Raw genomic sequence first — 13,893 nt, 5'->3', positions numbered from 1 at the left:
TGGCATCAGGCTCCTAGAGAGCAGGAATATGTGACACACAAGGGCACACCTGGCCCAGCCTGGGGCATGGGGAGCATCACATAGTAGAACCCTCTGCACTTTTCAATGAAAAAATTTGAATGAGTGGGCAAGGGAGCAATCTGAGGTCCTGCAACTACATTTCCCAGAGATGCCTGGGATGATTCACACTGGACTCTGGGGGTGGGGCTATTTGAAAGCCAATTAGGGCAGCTCCTCTGCAGACCTTAGAAGTCAGAGGATTGCAGTCAATCTGCTTCCTGGTTCCTGACACAAGCAACCAATATATGGAGCTCTGTAAGTACCTTTAAGTGTACTTTAAAACTGAGGTATAATCTTACCTCAAATGGGGGTACAGGATCTAGATCCTGATTTTCAAGTTCTCAGCGTGTTCGGAAAGTTTGGCTGGTACATACTTGGAATCTAATGCTATGACTACAGTATAGCATTATGGTGACTTTAACAGACACTTGATCCAAACCCTATGGGTTCTAATCATAGCCAAACCACCTTGTAGCTGTGAGAATTTGCCCATGTCATTTAGCTTCTCTAAAACTTGGTTTCTCCATGAGTAAAATGGAGCTAACAATACTGCATACTTAAAAGGGTTGTTCTGAGGATTAATTATGTGTATTAAAACAGATTTAATGTGTTTAAGGGAACTTACTTCCTCAACTGAATTTCCCTATCGGATACTCGTAACATGGGAGTCCAGGCTCCTCTGTCCTCAACAGGGTGTGCGCTGAAGAGCCCAGTTAGTCCTGCAGACAGCAAGCTCCTAACAGTCCTTGCTCCTCTTGCATTGGCTGATCAGCAAACCCCTTAAGATCCCACTTGTTCCGGGAGGGAGGTTGCATTGGTTTGTCTGCAATGTCTAGGGGAGCTCTTGGAGGAAGTTTTATCTTGTTGGAAGCAGGCTTAGAGGGCAATTTGTCTCCTAGAGGCATAGATAACACAAAATTAACTCCATCACTGTCAGACTGAGGGCATCACCCCCTGAATACAGTCTTGGGAATAACTCCTGGGGAGAGAGGAACCTGCCTGGGCAAACTTTGCCCGGGGCTCTGGCCTGAAGCGCAAAACACTGTTTGCACTTTCCTATACTTTGTTCTTTCCTTTCTCTAGGCCCCTCCTTTTAGTTCCTGAAAGGCAAAACAGCTGAATCCACCCTGTCCCTCAAAAGGAACTTTGTAACTGTCAACTCTGTAGCTGCTTCCTGTCCTGAGACTTATTTTGTTGACCTTTACCCCTTGCAGCTGGAGCAGCAGCTTTCCTTTCCTTTTCATTTTTCCAGCCTGTGGCAAGGACCCACACCACCTAGCTGGCCCCTGTAGGCACTTACTGGGAGAATGCTCTGTTATTTACCCTTCCGTTCCTCTGGTAGAGACTAGTAGGTCTAATGGTTTCATTTGAATAACCGTTTTTTCTTTAAAAAAATTTTTTTTAATTACTATATACAGGGAATGCACTGTCCAGTTCCCTTCAAGCTCCACTCTCCCCATTTTATTACACCTAGATACTATCTGCCTTTACATTTCAATAATTTAACCAGAATATGTAATGTAAAAATGTTGTAATTGGAGACTGTGAGACTGGGTGGCTCCAATGCTTTTGGTTCCCAGTATAAACAATAAAATGAAAGTGGACACTTTTACCAATCAGAAATTGCCAACTAACCTCTAACTAGGGCCTATCCACTCTCACAATCAAATATATTTTCTCTATCTTACATTTGTGAACATTTTATAAAAGTTTCTCTCACCCTCTCCCACCTTCCCCAGTGAACTATCGAACCCCTTGTGATCTGGGGATACCTGATTCATGGACTGCTCTCTGCTCAAAGAAACTCTTCGTAATTGTCAGGTGCCCAAGTTTATCTTTGAACAGTTCCCATCATGACAATGCTAGATTAGATTTTCCTAGAATCTGGTCTTTCTTGAGCTTCAAGTTAATTTTTGACTTCATATTTCTATTTCCATATGAACCAAAATGGCTTGTTCACTGGACATAATCTCGTAACTTTTCTACTCTTTGTTCTGTATTAAAAGGAGTCATTGCTCAACTACAGTCGTTCAGTGTGGCCTCTGTGTTTCTTAGCTTTCATTTTCATTTACTTCTTCTCTTGGCAATGAAGCAGATAATCTTTATCAGGATAGCTCATAGTTGTTGGATTTCTCAAGCTCTTTCATGTTTGAAATAATCTTCATATTGCCATAGCCTTTATGATTAAATACAATTCTAACCAGAATAATATTTGGCAATAATCTTTCCTTCAATATTTGGAAAACATAGTTTCATTACTTCACCTAAGGATATTTCTCTGGAACATTCTGTTGCCAACCTAATATATCCTCCCTTATGAAGTATTTTCTTTCACTGCCAGAGGCTTGAGTAGTTCTCTTTAATTTTGAATTTCAATAATTTAACAAGAATATAGTGCATTGTCAAGCATGTTAAATCAGACACATGTCCCTCTTGTTTTTCAGGTTTAATTTTTGCTTCACTTCAGGAAATTATTTTTTGTTATCCTTTATATACATTTTCTATTACACTTGTGCTGTTGTCTTTACATTGGATTGTCTTTAAGTGCTTTCTATGTGTATTAGCTTCTTTTCTGCTGTCTTATTTGCTGTATGTTTTTATTAGCTTTTATTTTTATTAAGTTTTTCAGTGCTCACATTTGTTAAAAAGTGAAAAATAGGAATAAAATTGATTCTCTACACTGTTTTATTCTAGGTATAATAATTTTCACTCACATACATGAACTAAACTTTTTTTAAAAATTCAGATTATATTGATACATTTCCTTGCTGTTTATTATGAATTATGTATCAGATCTCTTTATGTCCTTAATTACTGTTCTAAGGTCTGAATTCTTTCTTTTATAAAACTGTATTAATTTATCACCTCACTTTTTAGCTCTTGGTCATAGAGTCCAGTTTACATGGTTTATAGCTCCACGAATCTGTAAAGAATTTCCACCTATTCGGTTTTTCTCCTTTAATTGATTGTCTTTTTATAAATATAAGTGTTACATGTCATGTCTTTTCCTCTAATCCTAATCTCATAGTATATTTTCATTATGTTTTTTATCATATTTGCAATTTATCATGTATGCAATCCACCTTTTGTTTTTTATATCTAGTGTGGCTGGTGAGATGTTCAGGTGGGGTTGGGCTTGGATTCCTCAATTTTTTCAGTGGAGATTGAGGAAGATGAATATGACAGGAGATATGTTGATGGCAGATCTTCTGGAGGTAAATGGTCCTTCTTCCTTTCAGGTGACACTGTGCATTAAGGGCATTCCCTTCTTTTTCTCTGACAACATCTTCAATGATAGTTGTCACCTAAAGGAAGACCTGGTACTACCACCACATCCTGGTTGTTGATGTGTCCGGTGTATGCCGTGGCAGTGATTGGGGCCATGGAACATGGCTCACCCCTCCTTGCTGCTCCCAGGGCAGGTCATCATCTCATTATTGCTTCTGGGCCCCTCCTGGTGGCCTCCACAACTTCTGGCTTTAAAGCTGGAGGCTCTGGCCTCATGAGTGTTGCTCTGTCTGCAGTGGTAATACTTTCTACACTCCTCCTTGCAGCTTGGTGTTCATTTTACTATGAAGTCTTTTCCCTCTGTTCTATGATTTTGAGCTAATTGTATTTTCAGTCTGTTCTTATCCTGGCAACTACTTTCCAAGTGCTTTCAGTATTCCACTTTGAATCATAACTTTAGTGATACACAATTTCTTATGTTTAGCCACAAAATACTCAAGTATTATTTGGTTACAACATTTGCTAGTATCCTGAACTTTAACAAAAATTAATTCCTTTCAAATGAACTTGCAGTTACTAAATTCCAACTCAACATTTCATCCTGAGAAAAAGGGAGGGGGAAGGGAGGGGTGATCTGAGTAAATACAAATTTTTCTCTCTGTGCCTGAGTGGTAGAGTTTTAGAGCTTGTCTAAGTGTGGAGAAAGAGTGCTGGTTCTAGTAGGTTTAGGAGAAATAATATTGTACAACTCAGGACAGGAAAGGTTGGGAACACTGACAATATTGGAAGGATATTTGGGTCAAAAAGAGAAAGATAAAAATATGAAAGAAATTACAAGAGGATGGAAAATAGAGATGCTTTACTTACCACCATGTACCTGGTACCATGTCATCCTTAGGCTGTGCCATAAGCAATACTCTTCAGGTCTGGGCACCACTGTTGCAAATAAAAGTCTCAGTAGATGAAGACTCTTTGATAGGAGGTTACAAAAATGTTTTCTAAAAGGATTAAACAAAATAAGGGGCATTTTTCTTTTGGTTCACATTCCATGAAAGTTAAAAGATTGCATGAGCGTTCATTGATGACTTTCATCCTCCCTTCTCCTGTTCTTCATTCCTCAACTTTGCGATTCATATCAGTGTTGTTCTTCACTAGGACTACCCCAATAGCTTTGGGGTACTATCCCACTAGCTTTTAACCCTTCAGCAGAAAATATATACTTAGATTTGGGCAATAATAATTCAATAAGTGTCTCATTGATCTACTTACATTCCCGGCCATCCATGAGCCAAACATTGGTACTAAAACGTGTTTTAATTGGTGCTCCCTAGTTCATGTGACAATCCATAGAGCTTAATATGGACAGCTCATTATCTACACAGTAGTCAGAAAGATCCCTTTGATTATGACAAACATTGTTCAAATTACAACCCTTTTCTCTTCCCTCTCATTTTGGATTTGTCATTTAGAGTAACAGCCATAATGTAGATATTGGGGCTAAAACTATATTTATCTTATCTCATCTCAATCCCCTCTGTCTCTCTCACTTCTCATCACTATTGTTCCCATCACCCTGACTTCCTAGATGTTTCTTACACAGCTTATGGCTTTTTAACTTTCTGTTCCTCTGCATGGGACAATTTTCCCCACACGTATCCACTGAGCTTATTCTCCAGCATCCTTATAGTCTTCATGAGTCTTTCTTTAGATGCCATCTTTGAAACTGAAGCTCTCCCTGTGCCCTCACTAATCCCTTTCTTTGCTTTAGTTTTCCCTGGGTACTTACCACAGTCTAACCGATAGAACATTTTATCCATTTACCAGTTGACTACTGAATATTTTATCCAGTTTACCAGTCAGAATGTTACTCTGACTCCCAGTGAAATGTAAGATTTTTGAGGACAAGTAAACACTGATGACTAGCAAATACATAAATGATATTCAGTGAACTATTGAATGAATCTATCAATGTGTGAAGAAATGTAATTCTTTCAGTGGGGGACTTTGTGTAACATTCAACAAAAGAGGAAATCAAGTGCGTTGTGTACCTTGAGTACGGCGTTCTCTATTGCATAATTCTACTTCTTATGTCAGGATCTGTTTCTAAAACTACTTAATTGATACCAACTGGAATCTCTTTTTTATTAATTCCCAAGAAAACCATAAATAAGCTGTTTATCATTTGGCTCATGATTTCATCTGGATTTGCAGTTTTTTATGCCTGAAAGATAGAAGAAATGATACTACTTTCCTTACAGGGTGTTCTGAGACTATTAAGTGAACTTGTGCATGTGAAAGCATTTCATACAATAAAGCACTAAACAAGTTGTTATTAATACAGATACTTGTAACCATAGAGTGTTTTTACATAGGTAATATACATTACACCTATAATTAGTCTGCTCAAAGAAATTCATGTGAAAAGTAATACTATCTGTCTTTCCTTTGTTTTCCTTGCTTAGGACATCATGGACATTGAAGCATATTTTGAAAGAATTGGTTATAAGAACTCTAGGAAGAACTTGGACTTGGAAACACTAACTGACATTCTTCAGCACCACATCCGGGCCGTTCCCTTTGAGAACCTTAACATACATTGTGGGGAAGCCATGGAGTTGGGCTTACAGGCCATTTTTGATCAAGTTGTGAGAAAGAACCGGGGTGGGTGGTGTCTCCAGGTCAATCAACTTCTGTACTGGGCTCTGTGCACAATTGGTTTTGAGACCACGATTTTGGGAGGGTATGTTTACATAACTGCAGCTGACAAATACAGCAGTAACATGATTCACCTTGTACTGCAGGTGACCATTGGTAGCAGGAAGTACATTGTTGATGCTGGGTTTGGACGCTCCTACCAGATGTGGCAGCCTCTGGAGTTAATTTCTGGGCAGGATCAGCCTCAGGTGCCTTGCATCTTCCGCTTGAGAGAAGAGAGTGGCATCTGGTACCTGGACCAAATCAGAAGAGAGCAGTACATTCCAAATAAAGAATTTCTTAATTCTGATCTCCTGGAAAACAATAAATACCGAAAAATCTACTCCTTTACTCTTGAACCTCGAACAATTGAAGATTTTGAGCCTATTAACACATACCTGCAGGAATCTCCAGCATCTGTGTTTACAAGCAAATCATTTTGTTCTTTACAGACCACAGAAGGGGTTCACTGTTTAGTGGGCTGGACCCTCACCTCCAGGATATTCAATTATAAGGACAATATAGATCTGGTAGAATTTAAGACTCTGGATGAGGAAGAAATAGAAGAAGTGCTGAAAAATATATTTAATATTTCTCTGGAGAAAAAGCTTGTGCCCAAACATGGTGATCGATCTTTTGCCATTTAAGAAGCAAAATAAACCTCTATATTAATCACTCAGCTCACCATTTGTCAACTGATGACCTCTCATATTTCCTCTAAGCCCCTACATTATTTTGAAGAAAATCCAAAACATCAAATCATTTCACCCATAAAAATGTCAGTATAGGCCGGGCGCTGTGGCTCACGCCTGTAATCCTAGCTCTTGGGAGGCCGAGGCGGGCGGATTGCTCAAGGTCAGGAGTTCAAAACCAGCCTGAGCAAGAGCGAGACCCCGTCTCTACTATAAATAGAAAGAAATTAATTGGCCAACTAATATATATAGAAAAAATTAGCCGGGCATGGTGGCACATGCCTGTAGTCCCAGCTACCCGGGAGGCTGAGGCAGAAGGATCACTTGAGCCCAGGAGTTTGAGGTTGCTGTGAGCTAGGCTGACGCCATGGCACTCACTCTAGCCTGGGCAACAAAGCGAGACTCTGTCTCAAAAAAAAAAAAAAAAAAAAAAGTCAGTATATACAATTAAATAGCTTTTTACAGAAACATAAGCACACACCTCTTGAAATTAATAATAATAAAGGCATTGTAAGGTTAGTGTATGGTAGTCTTGGGAAACATAGTGGTTTATGCCAGAAAACTTTCAATATTGGGTTATTGTTGAATTCTTAGAAGATTGTTAGTGGTGACTGGTAAATAGAATGTTGTGGAAAAACTGTATAAATTATATTTAAAAATTGTTGGCTAATACAATGTGAATCAAGTTTTTGTTTGGAAGACAGGGTATTATGGGGTTAGGTGATTGTTCTTCAATGAAGTCTTTCTCTCATTCTCTTTCTTGTCTCCTAGTTATATTCTTTTACTTTGTTCCAGACTTTCCTATTACAGAAAAACATAAGCTTAATTTGCAGATCTGAGTTGAAATCTTGTGGACACTGGGTGAATTCCTTTATAAATCTGTGGCTCTGCTTCCTTAGCGGTACAATGGGGATAATACTTATAGTGTTCAGTGCCAGAACTAGAGTAAACTCTCAACAACTGTTTGTTAGATGGGTGAATAAATGATGTTGATCATGTTTTTGGTACTGAGTCAGCATTTAATAAAAGTTCTTTCCTTTCATTTATTTTCCTCCTAGACCAGTGTGAAAAACAGTGAGAGCCCCATCTGTCAAAAAGAATTAGCTGGGCATGGTGGCACACCTGTAATTCCAGGTACTTGGGAGGCTGAGGCAGGAGGATTGCTTTAGCTCAGGAGTTTGAGGTTGCAGTGAGCTATGATGATGCCACTGCACTGTAGCTAGGATGACAGAGTGAGACCCTGCCTGAAAAACAAAAAAAGCAAATTGTCATTCCTTGCAGATGACGTGACCTTATATTTAGAAAAACCTAAAGAATTCACCAAGACACTGTTAGAACTGATAAAGTTGCAGGATACAAATCCCACATACCAAAGTAAGTACCATTTCTATATTTCAACAGTGAACAATCTGGAAAAGATTTCAAGAAAGTAACTTCGTTTCCAATAGCTATAAAAAATACCAAGAAATAAGTTTAACCAAAAAGTAAAATATCTCTACAAGAGTACCAATAAAAGTAATTGAAGATTAAAAATATTGAAAGATATCCCATACTCATGGATTGGAAGAATTAGTATTAAAATGTCCATACTACCTCAAATGATGTACAGATTTAATGTAATCCCTATGAAAGTACCAGTGTCATTCTTCAGAAAAATAGAAAAAACAATCCTAAAATTCCTAGAGAACCACTGATGTCCCCAAATAGCCAAAGCAATCCTGAGCCAAAAGAACAAAGGTGAAGACATTAGCTGACTTCAAAATATACTATAAAGCTGTAGTAACCAAAACAGCATGATAGTCCTGTGAAAACAGATAATACACCAGTGGAACAGAATATTGATCCCAGAAATAAATACACACATTTTCACCAAGAACATACATTGGGGAAAGAACAGACTCTTCAATAAATGGTATATATTCAGAATAACTGAATGTCTATATGCAGAATAATAAAACTAGGCCTTATCTCTTACCATATACAAAAAACAAATATTAAAAACAGATTAAAGGCTTAAGGGTAGAGTTATGAAACTATGAAAACACTAGAGAAAACACTAGGGAAACATTTCAGGACATTGGACGGGGCACAGCTATTTTGGTAGGATATAAAAAGCACAGGCAATATAAACAAAAATAGACAAATTATATCAAGCTAAAAAGCTTCTGCACAACAAAGGAAACAACTATGTGAAAAGACAACATGCAGAATGGGAGAAAATATTTGCAAACTATTCATCTAACAAGGGACTATAAATGTTGAAAGTCAAACATTTTGGCCGGGCACGGTGGCTCACGCCTATAATCCTAGCACTCTGGGAGGCCGAGGCTGGCGGATTGCTCAAGGTCAGGAGTCGAAACCAGCTGGAGCAAGAGTGAGCCCCTGTCTCTACTGTAAGTACAAAGAAATTAATTTTTCTATATAGAAAAAATTAGCTAGGCATGGTGGCGCATGCCTGTAGTTCCAGCTACTTGGGAGGCTGAAGCAGAAGGATTGCTTGAGCCCAGGACTTTGAGGTTGCTGTGAGCTAGGCTGATGCCACGGCACTCACTCTAGCCTGGGCAACAAAGCAAGACTCTGTCTCAAAAAAAAAGAAAGTCAAACATTTTAACACCAAAATCCCAAACACAATTAAAATTAGTAAAAAAATTTGAATAGACATATCTTTAAAAAAAAAATAAATGTCCAATGGGTATATGAAAAAACGATCAGCATCACTGCCGATCAGGAAAATGCAAATCAAAACCACAATGAGATATTATCTCATCCTAGTTAAAGTAGCTATTATCAAAAAGAAAATAACAGACATTTCCAAGGATGTGAAAAAAGGGAATGCTTGTATACTGTTGATGGGAATGTAAAGTTAAAGCACAGCCACCATGGAAAACTATATGGGGAGTTCCTCAAAGAATTAAAAATAGAACTACCATATGGTCCAGCAATCCCCCTGCTATGTATATCTCCAAAAGCGAGGAAATTAGTATATCAAAGAGATAGGTGCACTCCTGTTTATTGCAGCACTATTCACTATAATCAAGATACAGTGTCAACCTAAATGCCCATCAATGATGTATGGATAAAGAAAATATTATGGTAAACTAGCACCTCTTTCATTGTCCTGGATGAGGCTGGAGCCCATTCTTCAAAGTGAAGTGTCACAAAAATGGAAAAACAAGTACCACATAAACTCACCATCAATTTGGTACTAACTGATCAACACTTAGGTACACACATGGAAGTAATATTCATCAGGTGCCAGGCAGGTGAGACGGGGGTAGAAGGGATGGGTAAATTCACAACTAATGGTTGCAGAGCTCACTGTCTGGATGAAAGATAGGTACACTTGTAGCTCTGGCTTGGGCCAGAGCAAAGGCAATATATGTAACCAAAATGTTTGTACCCCCATAATATTCTGAAATTTAAAAATAAAAAAAAATAAAACATGGTATATATACCCAATGGGTTACTGTTCAATCATAAAATAGATAGAAATTCTGTCATTTTCAGCTATATGGATGGAACTGGAGGTCATTATGTTAAATGAAAAAGCCCAGGCCCAGAAAGACAAATATCCCATGTTCTCACTTACATTGAGAGCTTGAAAAATTGATTTTATTGATACAATCAGTAGAATTTTGGTTACCAGGGCCTAGGAATGGTGGTCGAGGAAAGGGATAAAAAGAGGGTTAGTTAATAGGTACAAAAATACAACTTGATAGAATAAGTTCCAGTGTTTGGTAGCACAATAGGGTGACAATAGTTAACAATTTATTGTATATTTTAAAATACTCACAGGAAAAGATTTGGAATGTACCCAACACAGAGAAATGGTAAGTATTTAAGGTGATTGACATTCCCAGTACTCTGATTTCATCAGTACACATACATGAGTCCAAATATCACATGTACTCATAAATGTGTCCAACTATTATGTATCAAAAGAAAAAGAATAAACACAACTGGATTCTCTACAGCTAAATATAAAAAGGAAAAAAAAAAAGAAAAGGAAAAGTGCTTTCAAGTCATGAAAAGATATAGAGGCAACTTAAATGCATGTTACTAAGGCAAGGAAACCAATGTGAAAGGGCTATACACTGTATGATTCTGAATATATGTTATTCTGAAAAAGACAGAATTGTGGAGGCACTAGAAAGATCGGTGGTTGCCAAGGATTAGGGAAGAGGGAGAGATAAACAGAGCACAGAGGATTTTTTTGGCAATGAAACTATTCTTTAGGCTGGGCGCGGTGGCTCACGCCTGTAATCCTAGCACTCTGGGAGGCCAAGGCGGGTGGATTGCTCAAGGTCAGGAGTTCAAGACCAGCCTGAGCAAGAGCAAGACCCTGTCTCTACTATAAATAGGAAGAAATTAATTGGCTAACTAAAAACATATATATATATATATATATATATTTAAAAAAATTAGCTGGGCATGGTGGCGCATGCCTGTCGTCCCAGCTACTCCGGAGGCTGAGGCAGGAGGATCGCTTGAGCCCAGGAGTTTGAGGTTGCTGTGAGCTAAAGCTGACGCCAAGGCACTCTAGCCCAGGCAACAGAAGTGAGATTCTGTCTCAAAAAAAAAAAAGAAAAAGAAAAAAAGAAACTATTCTTTATAATATTTTAATTGTAGATAAGTATGATTATATTATACCTTTGTATATATAATATATTATATTATACCTTTGTCAAGTTCCACAGAATATTCAGCACCAGGAGTGGATCCCAATGTGATGTATGAACTTTAGTAATAATGCATTAATATAGGGTCATCAATTGTAACAAACATACCAAGTTTATCTAAGCAATAGTTTTTCCTGTTTTGTCTTTTCTGCCCTAGTATACTCAAATGGATTCAGTTAAATGGCCAGGTGGCTGACTGTGTTAGACTATTAATATATTCAGAATCAAATTAGATTCAACATGTAATAGGATTGGATCCAGTTTAAGCACCTTGGGTAGGTATTTTTTATCTTTTTGGTTTTTGGATCTAGGGTGTTATACTATGAGAGAGCGTATGACCTTTGGAAGTCATGACAGAAACAGGAGGCCTCAGTCTGCCTGGGTGAGACAGAACTGAAGTGGGTTCAGAAGTAGGTAGGGTTAACCTAGAATTAAAGTGGCCACAATGGGAAATTTTAATTTGGATAGAATTATTTGCTAGGCATATTAGAAAAAGCAGGGACCAAAATGCTCACAAAGACAATGGGATGCATTTTTTAATTGGTACCTGGAGGCAGGTAAATGACTAAATTAATGCAGATTGCCTCCTTAAAAGATTTTTGCTAAAAGCAAATAACAAGCTTAAGCAACAGACTAAGGACACAGGAAATAAGACTGTGCTTTCACTTAAGTTACACTTTTTTTCTTCCTGTCTTTACCTCAAGTCCCTGAATCTCTTAACTGAATTACCTTTTTACTGAATTACCTTTTTGCCAAAGAGAGCCAGGAGGAATCATTGAAAACCTTTTAAATTTAATTCGTGCTACCTAAGGTATTTCTGCAAAAACAAAAACCAAAAAAATCCTGAACAACAAAAACCTGATTGGTTATACAAGACAAGAGACAAACCAGTTTCAGATTGTAGGGTTTATTTAAGACATTGTTTGTGGAACATTCTCAGCTAAAAATGCAACAAGGTGTATTTCCTTCAGGCACTGGAACAGTATTAATTTACAGCCTGTAATTAGACCCAGTAGCCAAGGCATAACCTAATTGTTTAAAAGTAGTAGCAGCAACAGCCAAGTTGGTGGAGGTCTCATCTGAGTTGGTTTTGGCACATGAACTTTTCTTGCAGGTTCTACCTGCTATGGAAAATCTATTGAATTCAAGGCAAACTCAGCATCTTTCAGGAAGTAGACTCACATCTTAGGAAATTCTTTTGTCTTCTTCTAATCAGCATTTAAAACATTGCATTTTACTTAACCCTGTTCCTTTACTATCTCTATGGACAACAGTGAGGACTGAAATTGAGTGTAGCATGAGAATTAGTAACCCCCATGCGGATTCACCAGATACTCCATTGGCTAATTGTGAGTTAATGCTTTATGCTAAAGGGTCTTATGCCACAAACGAAAAAAGAAAATATCAGGCAGGGTATGCTGTTACAATCCAGACTTTTTACTTCCACATATCTAACAAGACTGGTTGACATTTAACTGCTTCCCTGCTTCTACCTCCTCACATGTCACTTTTCCTCAATTCTAGCTTTTCAAACTGGCTTCTGATCCTACCACTGCATTAAAACTCCTTCTGGGAAAGTCACCAGTGACCTTCTGATCACCAAATGTGACAAGCCTTGCTCCATCCCTCTCCCAATTTATCAATCCAGTGAGTCTTCTCATTTATTCTTCCTCATGCCATCTATGCACCACTCAAACCTAATATATGGTATTTCCCCTAACTTGGGCCCATGCTGTTTTTATGCATAGAACACCTATCATTCTTATGGTTAAAATCCTATAAATACCTTCAAGACTTACCTCAGTAGTACTCTAGGACTCTTAGCACTCAGCCTTTTATAATTGTTATTCAGAAAAATATCTAAATTCTGTTGTAAAATTAACTCCTTGAAACAGGACAGGAGTGGTGGCTCACGCCTATAATCTCAGGATTTTGGGAGTCCAAGGTGGGAGAATTGCTTGAGTTCAGCAGTTTAAGACCAGCCTGAGCAACATAGTGAGACTTTGTCTCAACAAAAAATAGAAAAATTAGCCAGACATGGTGGCAGGCACCTGTAGTCTCAGCTACGTAGGAAGCTGAGGCAGGAGGATTGCTTGAGCCCAGGAGTTAGAGGTTCCAGTGGCCAATGATGACACCACTACACTCTAGCCTTGGTAACAGAGCAAGACAGTGTCTCAAAATAAACAATTAATAAAAATAAAATCAACTCCTTGGAATATTATAGATTGTTAATCTCTCTACCCTTCATGGTTTGCATTTAATACACTATCTAACACATAATTGTTGCTTAATAAATACTTGATGAATTCAATTAAACTCAGTTGGATTTCTAGATGAAGCAAATAAACCCCTGAAGAACTTGAGTGCATGCTGCAAGGTTACATGCCAAGGAGACATTCCAGAATGAGCTGTTGTCTCTGAAAAGCCCCTCTGAGCTGGTTGCCCTAAGGAAGAAAGAAAACATGTCATGCTAAATGCTCACAAGTTATCATCTCGAGTTGGTTCTCGGAGGGAGGTGAGTCTGCCATGGGCTTTTATTG

The 13,893-nt window shown here is 38.2% G+C and overlaps 1 protein-coding gene across 1 annotated transcript; it reads left to right on the top strand.

Moving 5' to 3' along the window:
• Window positions 1–231: 231 nt before the first annotated feature.
• Window positions 232–7,672, top strand: LOC105882540 (arylamine N-acetyltransferase 1-like). The gene is made up of 2 exons (XM_012785033.2): window positions 232–315; window positions 5,751–7,672. The coding sequence occupies exon 2, from the start codon at window positions 5,757–5,759 to the stop codon at window positions 6,627–6,629; it is 873 nt and encodes a 290-aa protein (XP_012640487.2). The 5' UTR covers window positions 232–315; window positions 5,751–5,756; the 3' UTR covers window positions 6,630–7,672.
• Window positions 7,673–13,893: the final 6,221 nt, after the last annotated feature.

This window comes from Microcebus murinus, chromosome 24 (assembly GCF_040939455.1).
Source record: "Microcebus murinus isolate Inina chromosome 24, M.murinus_Inina_mat1.0, whole genome shotgun sequence".
Taxonomy (NCBI): domain Eukaryota; kingdom Metazoa; phylum Chordata; class Mammalia; order Primates; family Cheirogaleidae; genus Microcebus; species Microcebus murinus.
The sequence above is the reverse complement of the archived record's forward strand: the minus strand, read 5'-3'. Positions and strand labels throughout refer to the sequence as shown.

What these genes read in the sequence shown, in the direction of transcription:
- LOC105882540 (XM_012785033.2), top strand. Translation starts at nt 5,757, where the DNA reads ATGGACATTGAAGCATATTTTGAAAGAATTGGTTATAAGAACTCTAGG.